The following is a 21,544-nucleotide window of genomic DNA, read 5'->3' on the forward strand; positions in this document are numbered from 1 at the left end:
CACCTCTCTATTGCGGACACCTGGGCCCAGTCCCATGGGTGTCCGCAATAGAGAGGTTGTACTGTATTTTCAAATCGCCAGGACACCAAATATCGGTCTTGATCTGATTCTCAACTGATGGTAGTTAACAGTTGAAAAGAGCCATAAGTCCTCAACTAATGGCTGTATCATCACCCAGTTATTATATCGCTGGTACTTCTAATGAGGATACATGACATATTACTCAGGTTTTTAATTTGAACTACTTTCAAGGTCTCAAAGGTCAAATGGCATCAATTGGCCATTAGGGTGCGACTATGGCACGTTTCTTAATTGCTATGCTATGGACGTGAAACTGTTTATGCATGACCCCCTATGTTATATAACCTCTGACGCCGAATTTCGGTCCAAACTGATTCTCGACTTGGTCACCTGGGGCCCGAAACTGACGAGGTAAAAAGTGCAATTTCTCGCTTCTTATGGTGACTCGTTTTCAAAATATTTTAATGGTAGAAACTCAAGCAAGGATTCATCACATGACATACAGGTTTTTGATGCGAAAAGTAAGAGGTCAGATTCTGCAAATTGGCCGTTACAGTGTAACTATGACACGTTTCTTACCTGCAGTGACCATTGATCTCACATTTAGTACACATGTACGGAACCCTACAGTCAGGTGATCTCAGGGACTGATGTGATCTCAGGGACTGATTCACCCCTTGGCTACCCGGGAGCCAAATCGAAAAAACCTTAAAAATGCTATAATTGCTTAACTACTTGCCTGATTGCCACCAATCTGATATCATGGGTACATCTAATCACAATACTGTATTATATGTCACATATTATTGCACTTTGAAACTACGGTATTATATGTCTTATAGGTTTTTAATTTGACCTACTATTCAAGGTCGCAGAGATTTAATATATCTATTAAATATCTGTAGGGTGATCACAATGGCCCCCGGCCTTTGCATTCAATCGAGCAGAAGACCCCTCAGAATAGGCCGAGCCCCTTCAAAAAATCTACCAAATGATTCATCATGACGTCGGCTGCAGTTCCATATGGTATTCAAAGACGGCACTGTCATATATTTTGAATAATCAATGATTTACTGCATCAACTGCTCGGCTGCCTACCAGTACGGTGCGGTGGGGTGTCAATCTACCGCTACACGGTTGGCCAGTTATGAAGGGGTAAAGTTGTGTGGTAGACATGGAGGGTTTTTATTGACATTCTAATTATTTGGTGATTGAAATGCGTTTAAATGACACCAACATATACATTACAAAATGAAACTGGATTCATATACCCTGTTGTATGTCATCAGAGTGAACACTTGTTACACTAATCACATGCCATGCCACTAAACTTATGACCAAATCGTCAGTAAGAACCCTGTAATTATACAACTTGGTTAATGTAATTGAGCATTAGCATTAGGCTGGAGACGCACATCTGCGCAAAAATGATTTATATATGACTGCAGTATCTGTGAGGTCACCTAGATTAATCAGAATTCCTGTCATATTGACGACATCGTAAATCATAATAAACAATACCATCGTTTACAATTACTATCAAAGGTTAGGTGATCTTAGCCATTGCCCTTCTTTACTTTACCCTTCATGCCCTTCTTGTTTCAGACCCGTGTTCTGGTCACTCATGGAGTGCACTGGTTACCTTTCGTTGACCAGATTGTTGTGATGTCAGGTGGCATGATCTCAGAGTGTGGTTCATGTGATGAACTTCTCAGCCACGACGGTGATTTTGCTAAATTTCTTCGTATCCACCTTACGCTGAATGAGGATGATGGAGAAGAGGATGATCCAGAAAGTAAGTTGTTTTTTTTCGGAATGCCCCCCCCCCTCCAATATGTCTGTTAAAGTCCTTTTAAGATAAGCTGACAATTTCAATGTTTTGTAATTTTATCATAATAATACTGGACAGTAAAATACAAATTTCACTGCAGAAAGGCGGAATTCATAATTCATGCAAGGTGCCCTGTGTGACACAATCACGTAGGGAAAAATAAGAATAAATGTCATTATACAGTACAACCTCTCTATTGCGTGCACCCATGGGACTGGGCGTTGGTGTCCGTTATGTAGAAGTGTCCTTAATACAAAGGTTATGCCATTATTGTCCAAAAAGATTCATGTGTATGAACACGGGGGTCGTGAAGCCTACATATTACATATTCCATTTAGTTTTAAATATTAACTATTTCAAATAATCTGATACCATTTACATGTGTATTTGAAATTACTTTATTGTAATACCTTATGACATTTCTATTGGAGGTAATATTAATTGGCTTGTGGTATTTAACTCGATGACTCGACAACGTGATCGAGTTGGACACTTTTTGAAGAATATAACTGCTTGGAATGTAATTTATCCATATAATCATGAGTGGAGGAAAATACAATAAGTACGAAACGTTACAACCCCCTTTCCAGCTGTTTTCACCGTATTTAACCTGTCCATTTTTCGTTTCCCACAAGTTCGCATTTTCGTTAAAACCATGGGCCATGTTGCTATGCAAGCCAACTGGTACCTGTCCCAATTTTGCATGAATACAGTAGGAAAAGATAGTCTGGTTCTTATCGCTGTTGATACGCGGCGCTGGGGTAGCTTCGGATCTGTTTAGCACGGTGGAAGTGGAAATGGGACAATCCTTAATTAGTTGTATAAAACATTTGATTGAGCTTCTACACATTAAGCTTTATTCTTTGTAATAGAACATAAGGGGACAAACAACTTAATGGACTGCAATTAATGTTACAATATACAGTCGTTTGGCAATGCAATGCGCAGTGAAGATAATTAAACAAAACCTTTGGTTTTAATTAGGAGAGCAACAGACGTTAAATTTACTCCACCATGTAATTAACTGAACACAGTGTCTAATTATGTTCATTAGTTACACAAACTTCACACCTGTTGGGTCTAATCGACTACCTAAGTGAAGACGGGAAGCCATATTTTTTTTTAACTTTTGATAATTGCGAGGTGATTGGACCAAAAAGTTACCATGGCCGTGTCTGCAATTCAGATTAAAGAGGTGTCCGCCCTACAGACATTTTGGTTAAAGCAAATGACTTAGAAAAAATCGGGACTGAACGAACATGTCCGTAATGCGGAGATGTTCGCCTGGCAGAGGTGTCCGCAAGGAGAAGTTCTACTGTAATCATCTATATATTGATACTAAAACTGGAAAAAGTCTCTTAATGTCTACCACCACCTTAACTGCTGGATGGAATCTCCTTATTTTAAGCTCACCTCTTAGCAGAGGTGAGCTTATCCCATACCGTGGCGTCCGTCGTCCGTCGTCGTCGTCGTCGTCGTCGTCGTCGTCGTCGTCCGTCGTCGTCCGTCGTCCGTTAGCAGGGCACGTTTCGTAACTGTTAGAGCTATTGAGTTGAAACTTGGGACACATGTACCCTTATGTAATGACACCTTGGAGACCATGTTTCGGTCCGATTCGTTTCATGGTTTGGCCACCAGGGGGCCAAACGTTAAAAGTGAAAATATGCAATATCTCCCTTAATAGTAGTCGGGAAATTTTGAAAAAAATATGGTAGGTACTTCTAGCAAAGGTGCATCATATTTCCTCCGGGTTTTTGATTTGACCTCCTTTTCAAGGTCACAGAGGTCAAATGGTGTAAATTGGCCGTTGGGATGTAACGATGGCACGTTTCTAAACTGCAATGACTATTGATACCAAATTTGGTACACATTTACCCCTTAGTAAGGTGATCTCAGGGACCGAAGTTTGGTCCAATATGATTCACCACTTGACCACCAGGGGGCAAAATCCAAAAACCTTAAAAATGTGATTATTCCTTAACTTCTTGCCCGATTGCCACCAATTTGATATCATGGGTACATCTAACCACCATACAGTATATGTCACACAGGTTTTTAATTTGACCTTCTTGTCAAGGTCACAGAGGTCAAATGGCGTAAATTCGCCGTCAGGCCGTAACTATGGCACGTTTCTTTACTGCAATGACTATTGATCACAAATTAAGTACACATGTACCCCTTGGTCAGGTGATCTCAGGTACCGAAGTTTGGTGCAATCTGATTTGCCGTTTGGCCTCCAGGGAGGGGGCCAAATCCTAAATTCTTCAAAATACCATTATTCCTAGTAATGACTTGCCCGATCGGCACCAATTTTATATCATAGGTACATCTAATTCTAACAACCATTCAATGTGTCACCCGGGTCTTCTTTGATTTGATCTACTTTTCAAGGTCACAGAGGTCGAATGTACTGTAAATTGGCCATTTTGGGGAAATTGTAATTGCTTGGACCTACATCAAACCTAACACTACATGACACAATACCATGCTCTTTATCCATCTTTCCTCCATGAGGTGAGCACAATGGCCCTGGCCATTTCATTCACATGTGCATTCATCTACGTCTCCAATGCATATTTTCAGCGTAAAAAGTGTTTTTCGGGTATTTTTTTCGAAAGAACATCCTGAGATGTGTGTTTTTTCATATGAAAAGCTGGCCAGGTAGACGGTGCTGCCATCTGCCTTCTAAGCCTGGCACCTGAGTTACAAATGCGAGATCACTCCAGTAGTTCCAGGAATTCCAGTGGTCTAATGGTAAAGACACTCGCCTAACACGCCAACGACCCAATTCGAAACCCTCAGTGGTCGATTTTTTCCTCTGATTCTTATCATTTTTAAAGGCCTATGCCATTCGTTCAAAATTCTGAAATGTCAACATTTAAAAATGTCCAACTGCGTTAATACAAACTAAATATCAATTTCAACATTGTCGTTGTGTAGACTGATGTATAAATACTATGAATACCAAGTTTAAACATTTTTGCATTCACAATAACTGCATTTGTGGATTAGTGATTTCTATTTAACTGGACCACAAGTAATTACGAACGGCATACCCCTTTAAGTGAATATATTCATATATTAGTAAATTGCACTTCCTGTAATAAGCATAACTGGCAAATATGGCTGTTCGCGCATATTTTTTTACTTTATACATACTGTTGAATTAAATTTGAGATGGAATTCGGCCAGGTTTAAAGTGCATAAGTGCCAAAAAAACAGATAAAGTTGACTTTTGAGACGAAGAAAACGACAAAGCCAGGCCGACATGACACGTGCATGCCCCCTGTTGTTAGTTTAATTAACTAATGTAATATAGATTTCAAGCCTCAACCAACACCAATACGCCAAGTGGTTACTACAACTCTGAAACAAACAACCTAAATACATACACAATATAACGGCAACTACATAGTCCCACCATGTTCACAAATTCTATTCAAATCCCATCGGAATGTCACATCATACTAGAAAATGCCAAGATTTTCGATACAGTCATTGCAGATTTGTTATGGGGATTTGATCAGACATAAACCGATATACCCCAAAACAAACGCCAACGCACGACTCGGTCCTCAAAATCAACGACATGCTTATAAGCAAATTGCAGGTCTCCTCCAAAACGTATTCGAGTGCATACAGGCCAGTACATTTTCTGATGATGAGAGGTAACAGGACAACTATCCCATTTGATTTCTTACATGTAATTTAATGCCAATTGTTTGTCTCGTCTTGAAATTGGGTTTCAATTGTTATGCTTCTCCGAACCTTTTAAACTTTCGCTCATAAATTTTCAGAAGAAGTTGTTTCAGTTAAAAGTATCTTAATCAGCATATTTGTAAATAGCCAGTAAATATTGTTATGTGTGAGTACAAATGTTTCTCTCTGTTGGTTATTCCGATCCTTCCACCAAATCTGACATGCCCTCACAAATATTAAGCAGCTTTGCCTAACACTACACACCCCAAACTCTGTGCGGAGCACGGGTTATACCTTATGTAGATAATCCGAGCAAGGATGCAGTTAGCGGGGATCTTTGCCGGGATTTAAACGATTAACTTGGGGTGAATTGAATTGTGTATTGTGGATTATAATCTACATCTAGGAGTGGTCAGGCTGCCAAGGTAAGGCACTAGTCCGTCGGGCTAGTTGATCAAAGATTTTATGCACTTCCTGCTAGCCCAAGTTAAAAAGTGGATAGTCCTGGGCGTCGGACGAGTTGATTTTTCAACCGCTGAGTATGTAGCTGAGCCAACTACGGACTGCACCTTACACTCTGTGCAGCCAACAAGGCAGTTGATGCTCTCCAGAGAATAGAAAATCAGGCAATGCGGCTCGTTACCGGTGCAGCGCAGTGAACATCTAGTAAAGCCTCGTGATATTGGCTGGACATTGACAACATCAGACAATGGCAGAAGCTACAAGGTGCTAGGGAGCTCATGAGAATCAGCAGCTCACCATCGCACACTCTTCATCAGGCAGTCACCAGCTGAGGAGATGAGCAGACGATTCAGAGTCTGGTAACCGTGAAATCCTTGGTACGCATCTCCCGGGATACTGTTATTGGAGAGATTCGGCTACGTCGTTTCCGACATCGAGACCGGGATAGATTGCGTCACGCCTGAGCCGTTCTCGATCTCGTTGTCGTAACGTGGTTTTTTTGGTTCGGCTATGTCGGCGAGTTACGTTTTTTGCCGTTAGATGTCATCCATGTCTAGATGTAAAAATGGCGGCAAATTTGAACTTGAGAGATTTGGCCTTGTTGTCAGACGACGATGACCTTCTTGTTTATAGTTTAGAAGATGTGAAACCATCATCGTCAACCTTTGACCCAACTTACAATCGTTTCAACATAAATCAGATAACAGATAAGCAAGCAAAAGTAATGTTTCGGTTTACGAAAGAGCAAATCACACAAATGGTCGTTGCTCTAGGTATCCCACCTGTGTACAAAGCAGCTGATAGGTCTATCGTTGCTGGTCATGACGGGCTGTGTATGCTGCTGCGACGTTAGGTTTATCCAAATAGGCTTTGCGAGTTAGAAAAAGAGTTTGGAAGGCCCAAAAGTGTTTTGTCCGCAATAATCACAACAGTCCTTGAAGATGTCTATTCGCGCTTTAGAACGAAGTTCACTGGCCTGAATGCCCATCCATGGATGACCATAGCCACCATTCGTCACTTCGCAGATGCTGTCGACGAGAAGGGAGCTGCTCTTAGGAATTGTTGGGGGTTTATAGATATTACACCTAGGCCGATTTGCCGACCAACAGTCAACCAAAGGCTATGCTTTAGTGGACATAAAAGGGTGCACTGTCTTAAGTTCCAATCCGTTGTGGCTCCCAATGGTCTCATCGTTAATCTTTACGGTCCTGTTGAGGGACGTAGACATGATTCAGGCATGCTGAGAATGAGCAACCTATTGCCGGAGTTGGTTAGGGTCAACTACAGGTTGATTGATAACACACCTATGTGTCTCTATGGGGATCCGGCTTATCCCATCAGGGATCAGCTTCTAGCACCATTCAGGGGTGCCGTTGTGACTGACGAGCAAAGGGCTTTCAACAAAAGCATGAGTGCCGTACGTGAATGTGTGGAATGGCAATTTGGAAAAATTGTGTTGAACTTCGCTTTCTTGGACTTAAAAAAAAACTTGAAACTGTACCTCCAGCCTGTTGGCAAATTGTACATGGTAGGGGCTTTGTTTTCAAATTGCCACACCTGTCTGAATGGCTCGGTCACTAGCACGTATTTCAGTGTTGACCCACCAGCACTGGAAGACTACTTGGCCTTGCAATAGGGCTTTATTGAAGACAATCCATGTCTTAGTGACAAAAGAAGATTAGTGAAGACAAAACGTTTAGGTCATCATCCTATAACCAGATGGCAGCACCCTACGGTGTAAGATATCTATCTCAACGCCGTTTCATGTTTTCCTCTTCGACTTCATTCAGTCTTTTCCAGTAATATTAGAACTATTGGACTGTTCTCTGTTGCACATGATAGAACTGGATTGCTGAAGTATTGGCACCATTGTTTCGACCAGAATAAGAGTGGCAGGGTTCCATACATGACCACGCTTCAGACCTCAAGGAACAGAAAAGAGATAGTATTAGTAAGCTTAGCTGCATAACATTTAATAAGCAATTCAAAAATTCACAACAAATCCAGTGAGTCTGGGCTGATTTTAATATTGGGACTGACTGTTCATAGCCTGCGCACACTCATGTTTAACAGTGACAATTAAAACGTGAATGCAATTTTATTGTTTACAAAATGTTCATTAAATAATCAACATTTTCTTCTTGCCATTTTCATTAAATCTTATACCATTCGACTTTACTGTTCTTTTTAGCTCACCTCTTAGCAGAGGTGAGCTTATCCCATACCGTGGCGTCCGTCGTCCGTCGTCGTCGTCGTTGTCGTCGTCGTCGTCGTCGTCGTCCGTCATCCGTTAGCAGGGCACGTTTCGTAACTGTTAGAGCTATTGAGTTGAAACTTGGTACACATGTATCCTTATGTGATGACACCTTGGAGACCAAGTTTCGGTCTCATTCGTTTCATGGTTTGGCCACCAGGGGGCCAAACGTTAAAAGTGAAAATATGCAATATCTCCCTCAATAGTAGTCGGGAAATTTTGAAAAAAATATGGTAGGTACTTCTAGCAAAGGTGCATCTTATATCCTCTGGGTTTTTGATTTGACCTCCTTTTCAAGGTCACAGAGGTCAAATGGTGTAAATTGGCCGTTAGGATGTAACGATGGCACGTTTCTAAACTGCAATGACTATTGATACCAAATTTGGTACACATTTACCCCTTAGTCAGGTGATCTCAGGGACCGAAGTTTGGTCCAATATGATTCACCACTTGTCCACCAGGGGGCAAAATCCAAAAACCTTAAAAATGTGATTATTCCTTAACTTCTTGCCCGATTGCCACCAATTTGATATCATGGGTACATCTAACCACCATATAGTATATGTCACACAGGTTTTTAATTTGACCTTCTTGTCAAGGTCACAGAGGTCGAATGGCGTAAATTCGCCGTCAGGCCGTAACTATGGCACGTTTCTCAACTGCAATGACAATTGATCACAAATTAAGTACACATGTACCACTTGGTCAGGTGATCTCAGGTACCGAAGTTTGGTGCGATCTGATTTGCCGTTTGGCCTCCAGGGAGGGGGCCAAATCCTAAATTCTTCAAAATGCCATTATTCCTAGTAATGACTTGCCCGATTGGCACCAATTTTATATCATTGGTACATTTAATTCTAACAACCATTCAATGTGTCACCCGGGTCTTCTTTGATTTGACCTACTTTTCAAGGTCACAGAGGTCGAATGTACTGTAAATTGGCTATTTTGGGGAAATTGTAATTGCTTGGACCTACATCAAACCTAACACCTCATGACACAATACCATGCTCTTTATCCATCTTTCCTCGACATGAGGTGAGCACAATGGCCCTGGCCATTTCATTTGTTCATGTCACTGGCTAATTTCCCCAAAAGTTCAATCATAGCACGTTTCTCCTGAGCCTCTGCTGCTATCTTCTCTTTCTCGGCCTCAAACCTGCGGGTTTCCAACTCAAGTTTCTTCGTTAGGTACTCCCCAACATCGAATTTTGCTTTCTTTGTTGGAGTTGCTTCTGGCTCTGAAAAAAAACAGAATAACATAATATTCTTCAAACAGCTATTTCAAACACCTTGCATTTAGATAATACTGCAATGACTTGTAATGAATGATGAGGGGGTGATCCATCATCAAGCTATGAGAATACACATCAATAAGTATAAGAAGAATGTTGAAGGCCATGACAATTATCTATCACCTACTGTTCATTCCCTCCATCGCTTTGAGGCGGATTGCTTCCCCCTCATTTTCCTCTTTTTCCCTCTTGCGCTTGTCTTCGACCTTCTTGTCCTTCTTAACCGTGTCTGCTTCTTCCTTTAATTCACGAATCTCTTGGAGTAACTGTTCATGCTCGTTGTATTCTTCCTCTGTACCAGATCTGAACAAAATAGACGAAATGTCAAACAAATTTACTTCACTTTTAATGAGGGTTATATTTTTATATGGGGGCACCTCCAATGCTTTATTTGATTACGAGCTGTTGCTCACCAAATTCCCTGTTTGAATTTATCATTCAGTCTGTCAAAAATATCCTAAGGATTTCCTACTCTTGAGACTAGCATCACCAAATGTAAATTTGTGCATGTTAATTCCATGTAGAAGTGATGAAAAAGAGAGTGATGAAATTTACTTACTTCCTTAGTGCTTCCATGTCATCTCTGACAAAATTAGCAAGCAGACCAGTCAAGCGGTCTTTCAGAGAACGTTCTGAAAATGGTTTGGCATCCTTCCGAAGCTGACCAATGGCTGTGTTCACATTTGTAACTATAGCCGCCCATCTGTTGGAGTCTTCAAATGGAGGAACAGCTACTATTTCACGCAGGAACAAAATGTCCACAGACGGGGTAACCTCATGAATTTCAACTTTTGAGGTTCCATTTTCTTGCACAAATTACATAATTTAATTGAGATTAGGTTTAAATGAAATCCTCACATGATCAGTATAGGCTAGCCTGAAATGAATCAAATGGAAATTGAAAAACATGGCTTTTTAGGCCTAAAATAGCTAGCTAATAGGCTAGGCCTAATCAAACTAAAAGTAACCTTTGTTTGTCAGTCAACGTGGTCAATGACAATGAATCGCTGAAACTAGCTATAGCCTAAATCATAATGCCCCTGGCCCTGCTGGCCTGAGGCATGCCAACATGCAGGGGCCACAACTGTTCAAATATTTTACCAGACCCAGGCTACAGATATCTGCTTTCAAACATGACACTGCCGATGCCATCGGCATCGCCATTGCACTTTCATCACTCCGCTGTTGTTGTGTAGGCTATACAGAACACTACATTACATGCATGCATAGAAGTAGGCAGACGTCAAAAGTGACAGCCGTCATTCTCATTAAAATAGAGGCCGATCAACAAGAAATCAATCACTCTCTGCTATATCTTCGGCTTTACTAAACATTACATGTGGCAGTATGATTCTCATACTGAAAGGTGATAACAACGTGAAATTAGAGGAAACTTTATCTCGTTTCACACTTACGTCTCAGAGGCGATTTATCTCGGACCGCGAAAACGGGATCAATAAAGTTTACGCATGTAATGATGACGTCACGTCATTTTATGATGACGCGTTGCCACTCTATCCCGATCTCTATCCCGGTTACGGGATAGCCGAATCTCTCTATTTAGTGTTAAGGAGATTTGTCCGGTTGAGAACATCAGGAATGACGATTGGGTTGATTTCTGCTGTGACTGTTTGACCATGCATGCAATAGGGTCCAGAAAGTGGAGGGAACGTGTGGGTGGCCTCAACAACGCCATTATCCGAGAGATGCTGGAGCAGAGGAGCTGTACCTACATCATTGCCACAGGATGGGGAGGAGCAGTCTGGAAAATGGCAACCGGATTTACGAATGGGCAGCATGCAAACAGGTTCGATCAAGCTCATTCAGATCCGAATGCGAGGCTATGGAAGATGTGCTGGTGTGGATAACACGAATTGCAGCTGTCAGTGAATACACAGTCATCCTTACAGATTCACTTAGCCTGGTCTGCAAAATTGATAGAGGACTCATGAAAAAGGAATGGTTCCCCTTTGTAATGAAACAAGACGTTTAGGTCTAATCCTTAACACCAGGTGTCACGACCGGATGTTACAACATGGCTGAGTACCAATAAAACCCATCATAATGTTATCCAAGTCTTCCGTATTTATACAAGAACTTACATGGTGTCAGAAGATGGTAGCTTACTAAAGCTGAAGATAAGTTCCCTAAGGATCGTATAACATCGCTTAGGAAGAAAAACTCAAGCCCAAAGTACTCTAAGAGACACTGATTCCCCGCTCGCAAATCACGGCTCTGCATGCATACCCACTGTATACATTTCTCACGTACGTACATGAACACTGTAGATTGTAATACGCTAACATGGCGGAATCGGGTCTTCGAAAGCCAACCCAGCTGTCATTTGAGGGGAATGTTGCCGAAAACTGGCGAATCTTTGAACGAGAGTATGATATATTCGTGAATGCAGGATACAATGACAAGGCTAATGCAGTGAAGGCAGCAATCCTACTAAACTTAGCAGGCTCGGAAGCGATAGAGAGAGAACGTGCATTCAACTATGCTCCAGCTAAGCCTGCAAGGCCCAATCCTGCCGGGCGAGATGATCTTCCAGCTGTAGAAGCAGAGACTCCCAATGACCCAGATGTCCTAAAAAGAAAGTTTGCCGAACTTTGTAATCCGCGCTCGAACATTATTGTAGAACGATTTAAGTTTAATTCTCGAGTACAGAAGGATGGGGAAGCGTTTGTAACTTTCCTATCAGATCTAAAGAATAAAGCCAGTTCCTGTCAGTTTGGGGATCTGAACGAACAAATGATTCGAGATAGAATTGTGATAGGTGTACACGGAGATAATGTACGCAAGATCCTACTACGGGAAACGGACCTCACTCTCGAGAAAGCTGTCCGGCTGTGTCAGATCCATGAAGTTTCTGAACGAGACGCAAAGGAGATGAGCAACGATAAAGAAGTCAACATCGTGAAACGGAAAACGCAACACAAGACGTATAACCGGGAAAGATCGACGAAACCAGGATTTCGAACGGAGAGAACAGATTCGAAATGTGGAAATTGTGGATATCAGCAGCACACAGGGAAAAATCGTTCCGATTGCCCCGCTTATGGCAAGCAGTGTAAGAAATGTTCTAAGTGGAATCATTTTCAATCAGTGTGCCGCGCATCGCAAAGTGCTAGTAGTAGTAAAACCGGGGCCTATCCGCGTAAAAGTGGCAAATTTGTGAAAGAAGTGCAATTTTCGCATGATTCTGAGGAAAGCAGTGATACATTCTATATTGAAACCGTAGAAAAGTCGCATAATTCTCAGAAGGAGGATATCCATACAGTGTTGTTACTCAATAACGTGAAAACAAAAGTCAAAATCGATACAGGTGCTAAGTGTAACGTCATGAGTTTAGTCAAATTGCGCTGCCTCAAAGGCAAATTAGATGTGGTCAAAAGATGTACACTAGTAGGCTTTGGTGGAAATGCCACTAAAACAGTGGGCGTCGCTAAACTACATTGTGTGCATCGTAGCACATTCCATTCAGTGGAATTTCACATCGTTGACAAGGATGTCAGTACCCTATTGGGAATTCAAGACAGCCTAAAACTAGGCCTACTTGCACTTAGCCGAGAAGTGTTTCAGATTGATTCAAAAACGTGCAAAAAACCTGAACTACCAGGCGTATTGAAAGATTTTCCAGAAATCTTTGATGGAGGGCTGGGTAAACTACCCGTGAAATACAAAATCCAGTTGGATCCAAGTGTGCCGCCTGTAGTTAGACCAGTTAGAAATGTGCCGTTAGCTTTAAAGGACAAACTTAAGCAGAAACTCGAGGAAATGGTGGAGAAGGGCATCATAACGCCAGTCTCTGAGGCCACCGACTGGGTGTCCGCTTTAGTGGTCACAACGAAGAAGGCCACAGGAGACTTAAGGGTCTGCATCGACCCTGGCGACCTTAATAAGGCCATAAAGCGACCTCATTACCCCATGAGGACGATCGAACAAGTAGCAGCAGACATGCCACACGCGAAATACTTTACAGTCATTGATCTCAGTTCCGCTTTCTATCAGATACCAATTGATGAGGAATCGTCCCGTCTGACGACATTTGGAACCCCTTTTGGGCGTTACCGATATTTGAGACTTCCCATGGGCATTATCTCTGCCCCAGAAGTGTACCAACAGGCGATTGATAACCTTCTCGCAGGTTATCCTGTGCATTCCATACATGATGATATGATCATCGCAGGTGATGATTCTGACGATCATGACCGCAATCTGGTCAAAGTCTGTAAACGTTTGGTGGAAATAAACGCTAAAGCTGCAATACACAAACTGAAATACAAAATTCAAGATGCACCATACAATGGACATATCATGTCTAGTGAAGGACTCAAACCGGACCAGGATAAAATTAAAGCTATTTTGAAAATGCCACCGCCAGAGGACACAACTGGCCTACTCAGATTCCTGGGCATGGTCAAGTATTTGTGTAAATTTGTGCCCAACCATAGCGACAAATCTGCTCCGCTCAACGACCTTTTGAGAAAAGACAGAGAATGGTTGTGGGATGCTAACCAGCAAAAGGCTTTTGACATAGTGAAAGATGCCATCGGTGAGGCAACAGTCTTAACTTTTTATGATGTTAAGAAGGAGGTGACATTGACTTGTGACGCTTCCAAAAGTGGCTTAGGAGCCGCCTGTTTGCAACAGGGCCGACCGGTAGCATTTGCCTCCCGTGCATTATCAGAGTCCGAGAAACGCTACGCGCAAATAGAGAAAGAACTCTTAGCAGTAACTTTCGCATGTGCAAAATTTCATGACTTTGTGTATGGAAAAGAAATTGTGATTGAAACAGATCACCAGCCACTAGTCTCAATTGTTAAAAAACCGTTAGCCTCAGCCCCGGCTAGGCTGTAGCGTCTTCTTTTGAGATTACAGCGCTACACTTTCAAGTTAGTGTATAAGAAAGGCAAAGAACTATTTGTCGCTGACACGTTATCTAGAGCATACCTGCTAGATGAAACCCCTGAGGAGTACCTAGACCAGGATCTTGAAGTTCTGAGTGTATTGCCTATGTCAGAATCTAGACATAAAGAACTTGTGAACGCTACACGTGAAGACAAACACTTGAAAAAACTGAAACAGATCATCCAGCAAGGCTGGCCTGAGTCTAAGAGACAAGTTGACAAGGACATTGTTGATTATTTCAATTTTCGCGATGAACTGATTGTGACTGATGACGGTCTAATCATGAAAGGACAAAAACTTGTTGTGCCTAAGTTATTGCAGGCAGAATACGCGAAACAGGCTCACCGAGGACACCCTGGGGCTGAGCTCACTAAGAATAGAGCCAGAGATGTGCTTTTCTGGTCTACCTTAAGGAATGACATTGACAATCTTGTTAAGTCTTGCAGTGTATTTCTAAGCATGAAATACCATCAAAGCAGGGAACCATTAATGCCGTATCCAGTACCTACCAGGCCATGGGAAATTATTGGGACTGATTTATTCGAATGGCATGAAACCCAGTATCTGATCAGCGTTGATTCATACTCGGGATGGTTTGAAATAAATAGTATGAAGGACACGTGTACCAAGAATCTTATCCAGAAACTCAAGGTACATTTTTCCCGTTTCGGTATACCAGATCTTGTAATCTCGGATGAGGGACCACAGTACCGATCTCATGAGTTTGCCAAGTTCGCAGAAACTTGGGGATTCAAGCATACAACCAGCAGTCCTTATTTCCATTCCAGCAATGGTCTTGCTGAAAATGCAGTAAAAGCTGCTAAAAGACTGTTAGAAAAATCCTACAAGGATGCGACAGACTTTTATTTCAATCTTCTGAACTGGAGGAACACTCCAAGAGATTCTGTATTGGGATCACAAGCTCAGAGAAATCTATCGCGACGTACTAGAACAGGTTTACCTACTGCAGAAACCTTGTTGAAACCGTCAGTAATTGATCCAGCTAAAGTTCATAACCGCTTGACTGACCTTAGAAAAACGCAGAAAACATTTGTGGATGCAAAAGCAAAGCCATAAGACCCGCTTTAACCCGGTGACAATGTAAGAATGCAAACTAAGAAAGGGTATGACAGAACCGCTGTCGTTGTGAAAGAATCAGAACAGCCGCGTTCATTCATAGTGAAAGCATCGGACACTGGACTAGAATATCGCAGAAATCGCCAACATCTGCTTAAGACTCCTAATGCTAAGAAAGTGACATTCCAACAAGGAGAGGAGAATGAGACAGTGACCGCGAGTGTACCGCATGAACCGGACTTGAATGCGCCAAATATGAAGACTCTGCCACCGGGCAAAACCACTGTTGCAGCAAATGTTGCACCGCCGCAACCCGCAATACCACAGACTGCTAAACAGGTTGTAACTAGGTCAGGAGGATCAATTGTACCACCCACGCGTTTCAATGACTGTGTTCGTTAATGTGCTTTGATTTCAAGTCTCAAAGTCATTGTGTAAAACATGAATGTTTTGATTTTCACCTATAGACTGCGCATATAACTTTGCAGTAGTGGTACCGATATATATTTAGCAACCACTTACTTTTGACTTTTTGCTTAACTGCATAATAGTGTGCCTATATATTTGTAGTGGTAGAAATCACTTTCTTTTGGTTACAGACTTTTGATAGTATTCATTGATATGGACAATACTAGTATCTTTATTTAGGTAGTGTGATTCAGAGCAATCGTTATCATTTAAATGATTCAGAGTCAGACATTGTAAGTCTAGTTTAAAGTTTAAGTGTTCAGACATTCGGACCATAGTTTCAGTTTAAAATGTTTTGAAGTTTTAACAGTTCATACTTAGTGTATCTTCTTTCGAAAAGGGAAGGATGTAATGAGACAAGACGTTTAGGTCTAATCCTTAACACCAGGTGTCACGACCGGATGTTACAACATGGCTGAGTACCAATAAAACCCATCATAATGTTATCCAAGTCTTCCGTATTTATACAAGAACTTACACCCTTGCTGCGTGACATTGCACCATATGTGAGATAATCTATGTTCCTGGTCATCCAGTCATCACCTTCAACGAAAAGGCGGACAAACTAGCAGGCACGGCCCATATCTTCAGGGACCTGGACCCAATGCCAAGGGAAATCAGCAACTGCTTGCAGCACCCACTACACACGGCGGAGCTAGACCAAGGTCTACATGGTCTCTCGACAGGATGCTGGAGAGGGGAACAGAGAGAGGAGAGGGTGCCAAGTGTCACCTGCGAGGGACCCATAGACATTTAGCCACATAACGGAAAATAGGAGCCATGACACAGAGGGGACTGGTGGCGCCGATGAACTTGTTGGAGGGAGAAGGGCCAATGAGTTATCCAGAGCCTCCACTTCTCTGATGTCTACACATCATTAACAAAAACAACAACAAAGCAAGGATACATCACATGTCATACTGATTTTGATTTGACCTATATACTATACATGTGGCATATTTCTTAACCAGCATGAATTCCTAACCACCAAATATCTGTACGGTGTGCACAATGGCCCCTGGCCTTTTCATTGGATGATTGTGACACAGGATTTACAGCAGCATCAGACATTTCTGATTTATCACTGTTTGGGTCAATAGAATTCATTTGAAAGCCAACTGGCTCAAGGGCTCTGGCATTGGCTTGGGGTATTTTCAATGTCAACCCCTCCTTCTCCATCATTTTCCTTCTAAGTTTGCTGGACTTTATCAATAAGATGGTCCCGATTGTCGGCATCCACATTTTCAAAATTGCACAACCGTGCTTGCCTACACAGCCTACACGTACTTGTTTACAGTTCATCCGAATTCTTAGCAATAGCACAAAATACATGCCTATAAAAGGGTGCTTCAAGCTCATGCATGAAATGACTGTCGAATGTACGCAAAGCTTTTTCATAGTTTGATGCCTTATCACCCACACGATTTCCGTTCGCATCGACAGTTACAGCGGAGCCTGGGTCTACAAAGTCTCGAATAGATCTTGCACTTGCTCCCCAGCACAATGCAGTAGCATGGAGCACTGCACTGGGTGTCTGCTGTGATGCCTTTTGCATCAATAAAATACTGGAATGTTCGCTTCCATTTCTTCCCTTTTGGCCTGAGTGTGTTGGAATCACCGTTCATTTGAAAGGGTCTGACGGCGGATATTTCTGAATTATCTGCCATTTTACCAGCTTACTTCCACCATCTGTCACCACTGATCTATTTTATGGGTTTGCACTCCGGACTACTCCTAGGAGTTGCATATAAAATACTGTTTTTGATTGACAACAACTCTGATAAGTGAAGCCATCTTAGACTATTTATCATACTTCGTCCAGGTAGCAGCACTGCTGTAGCGCCAATTATGAATTCACTACAATAATTACTGCTCTCACTTCGGCTTACTAGGTGGGACATCATTTCCCCCAGGAAACGCCATCAGACTGTGCGATTAGTATAGCATCAATTACGAATTCCCTGTTTTTTATATGTCCGTCGCAAGAGGGACGTATTAAGGTATGGCCCTGTCGTGCGTTGTGTGTTCGGGCTATGATTTAAGAACCGCTAGAGATTTCACTCTCATTTTTGTGGTAGTAAGAACAGGAGACTGGTAAGGTTCGATATCCGGTGTGACCTGACTTACACTTTGGGGACTAGGGGGCATTATATGAAAACACTAAAAGTGCGATAACTCCTGCTAATGTTGGTTGCAGCTTGCTGAAATTTTTATGGCAGATACAGCCAGGTCCACAAGTATGGACCTGGCTGTATGGACCTCGCATCGTACCGTATTCTAATCGGTTCCTGGTCGGTCCGTAACGCTATTATTTAGAGGACGACAAACCGACGGCCCGACCAATCACAGACCGAAGTGCGGTCCATGTCCTAATAATCGTCGGTCGTAGTTCAGATTTTATCGGTTCATGTATTGATTTTGTTTTTGTTTTTATTGTATTTTTTCGGGCTGTTCCACATCTCTACCATCCTTGGAAAATCAAGGAGTGGCAGTAATACCCTCTGATTTTCTCATGATACATTACTGGTATCTTTTTACTCTATGGTCCCTTTCCAGGTGGTAGTACTTTTAGGGAAAAGTGAAACACTTTCTCTCAGACTGAAACTTTCTCTCAGACTGAAGCTTCCTTAATTTACTATAAGGCCGACAGGAGCTGCTCCATATTTTCTGGTCCCACAGGAGCTGTTCCACATCACTTACTACCTCATTGCCGTAAACATGGTAGAGTCCATCAATCTATCTTCAGTGGTGAAATTACCTGAAGTACCCTGAAGGATGTCTGGAATCTGGCCTGCAGCTGATCCACCTTCCATATTTGATATACATTCGGCACATTGACATTGCCAATTGCCGATTGCTGGGTATTGAACTATCCCAAATATAAAATGTAAACAAGATCACATGATCAACGACGACGCAGCAGAAAGTAAACAACACTAACACGTGCTGCGCAAATCTATTTTCCGGAAATTACCGAAGAAACCTGAAAATAACAAATAAGCAATCAGATTTTCTGATACCACCATGCATCCCAGATCCTCCAATCACAAACAAGGTAACAGACAGCTATTGAAAGAAATTATGCATGAAGGCTGTGCCAATGTCAGAAGGAAGAATGCAAAATTTTGACAAATGACATCTTTTAATTCATAATTAAGTTACATTTTGCACGGAGTGCGGATTCTTTGCTTTCGGAGAGAATATATATAACGGGAGAAAAATAATTTTGGCACTCGGCAAAAAGTAACATACGATACAAAGGCTTACAGGCGGCGATCAATCTCCGGGTGCTGACTACTTTTGACGGCCCTGCCTAGGTGACAGTAACTAATGTGATTTCTGGTTTAGCCACCTGGGGGCGCTATGCAAAAACACCAAAAGTGTGATAACTTGCTGAATATTGGTCGCAGCTTGCTGACATTTTTATTGTAGGTACTTCTTATGAGGGGCAGTAATGTGCCATACTTGTTTTGACCTTGACCTTTTTGACTCACTGTAGGGGAGTCTTTATAACACCACCGTCGTCGTTGTTAAAAAAAACAGTGGCACGTTTCTAAACCGCTAGAGCTATGAACTTGAAACTTCGTTCACATAACTCCCCAGGTCAGGTGACCTCCGACAATGAATTTCCGATCTGATTCTTGACTTGGCCACCAGGAGGCCAAAAGTAAAAAATGTACAAAGTGCAATATCTGGCTTATTAATGACTTGTTTTCGATGATATTTTTATGGTAGGTACTCCAAGCAATAATACATCACTTGTCTGTCATACTGACTTTGGTTTGACCTGTATACTATAATTATGCCCCCGCTAAAGTGGGGGCATTATGTTCTTAGGTGGTTTCCGGCCGTCGCGTCGTCCGCCGCCTCCGCCGCACTGAATTCCAGACTATAACTCAAGAACCCCTTGCTCGGCTGACTTGACATTTTTAGGGGGTGTAGGCCTAGTGTGTCAAAGGGTCCCTATTGTTTTTTGGCGCGTTCCAAAATCCAATATGGCTGCCAGCCGCCATCTTAGATTTTCGCATGCCGCTCGTTTACTAGAGAACCGGAGGTCCAACAGTCTTCAAACTTTTGTGGTGTGATTGTCTATGGTAGGGGAGGTTCCCTACCGATTTTGGGCCCGACCCGAAATCAAAGATGGCCGCCAGCCACCATCTTAGATTTTCGCATTCCGCTCGTTAACTGGAGAACCGGAGGTCTAACAGTCTTCAAACTTTTGTGGCGTAATGGTCTATGGTAGGGGAGGTTCCCTATCAATTTTGGGCCCGACCAGAAATCAAAGATGGCCGCCAGCCACCATCTTCGATTTTCGCATTCCGCTTGTTTACTAAAGAACCAGAGGTCCAACAGTCTTCAAACTTTTGTGGCGTAATGGTCTATGGTTAGGGAGGTTCCCTATCGATTTTGGGCCCGACCCGAAATCAAAGATGGCCGCCAGCCACCATCTTAGATTTTCGCATTCCGCCCGTTAACTGGAGAACCGGAGGTCCAACAGTCTTCAAACTTTTGTGGCATAATAGTCTATGGTAGGGGAGGTTCCCTATCAATTTTGGGCCCGACCCGAAATCAAAGATGGCCGCCAGCCACCATCTTAGATTTTGGCATTCCGCTCGTTAACTGGAGAACCAGAGGTCCAACAGTCTTTAAACTTTTGTGGTGTAATGGTCTATGGTAGGGGAGGTTCCCTATCGATTTTGGGCCAGACCCGAAATCAAAGATGGCCACCAGCCACCATCTTAGATTTTGATTTTTGGGTCTGGCCCAAAATCGATAGGGAACCTCCCCTACCATAGACCATTACACCACAAAAGTTTAAAGACTGTTGGACCTCTGGTTCTCCAGTTAACGAGCGGAATGCCAAAATCTAAGATGGTGGCTGGCGGCCATCTTTGATTTCGGGTCGGGCCCAAAATCGGTAGGGAACCTCCCCTACCATAGACAATCACACCACAAAAGTTTGAAGACTGTTGGACCTCCGGTTCTCTAGTTAACGAGCGGAATGCGAAAATCTAAGATGGTGGCTGGCGGCCATCTTTGATTTCGGGTCGGCCCAAAATCGGTAGGGAACCTCCCCTACCATAGACAATCACACCACAAAAGTTTGAAGACTGTTGGACCTCCGGTTCTCTAGTAAACGAGCGGCATGCGAAAATCTAAGATGGCGGCTGGCAGCCATATTGGATTTTGGAACGCGCCAAAAAACAATAGGGACCCTTTGACACACTAGGCCTACACCCCCTAAAAATGTCAAGTCAGCCGAGCAAGGGGTTCTTGAGTTATAGTCTGGAATTCAGTGCGGCGGACGCGGCGGACGACGCGACGGCCGGAAACCACCTAAGAACATAATGCCCCCACTTTAGCGGGGGCATAATTATAGTATACAGGTCAAACCAAAGTCAGTATGACAGACAAGTGATGTATTATTGCTTGGAGTACCTACCATAAAAATATCATCGAAAACAAGTCATTAATAAGCCAGATATTGCACTTTGTACATTTTTTACTTTTGGCCTCCTGGTG

General features: G+C 42.5%; 1 protein-coding gene across 5 annotated transcripts in view; it reads left to right on the forward strand.

Moving 5' to 3' along the window:
* The window catches only part of LOC135488430 (multidrug resistance-associated protein 1-like), a 312,354-nt gene that overhangs the window by 161,018 nt on the left and 129,792 nt on the right, over positions 1–21,544 (forward strand). For all 5 annotated transcript variants that reach the window (XR_010446979.1, XM_064773049.1, XM_064773066.1 and 2 more), the window contains one exon: positions 1,627–1,816. Coding sequence is in view for 4 of the 5 variants with exons in the window: in XM_064773049.1 (XP_064629119.1) it covers positions 1,627–1,816 (190 nt within the window). In the remaining variant the exon portion in view is untranslated. The remainder of the gene's footprint in view (positions 1–1,626; positions 1,817–21,544) is intronic.

This window comes from Lineus longissimus, chromosome 1 (assembly GCF_910592395.1).
Source record: "Lineus longissimus chromosome 1, tnLinLong1.2, whole genome shotgun sequence".
NCBI classification, from domain to species: domain Eukaryota; kingdom Metazoa; phylum Nemertea; class Pilidiophora; order Heteronemertea; family Lineidae; genus Lineus; species Lineus longissimus.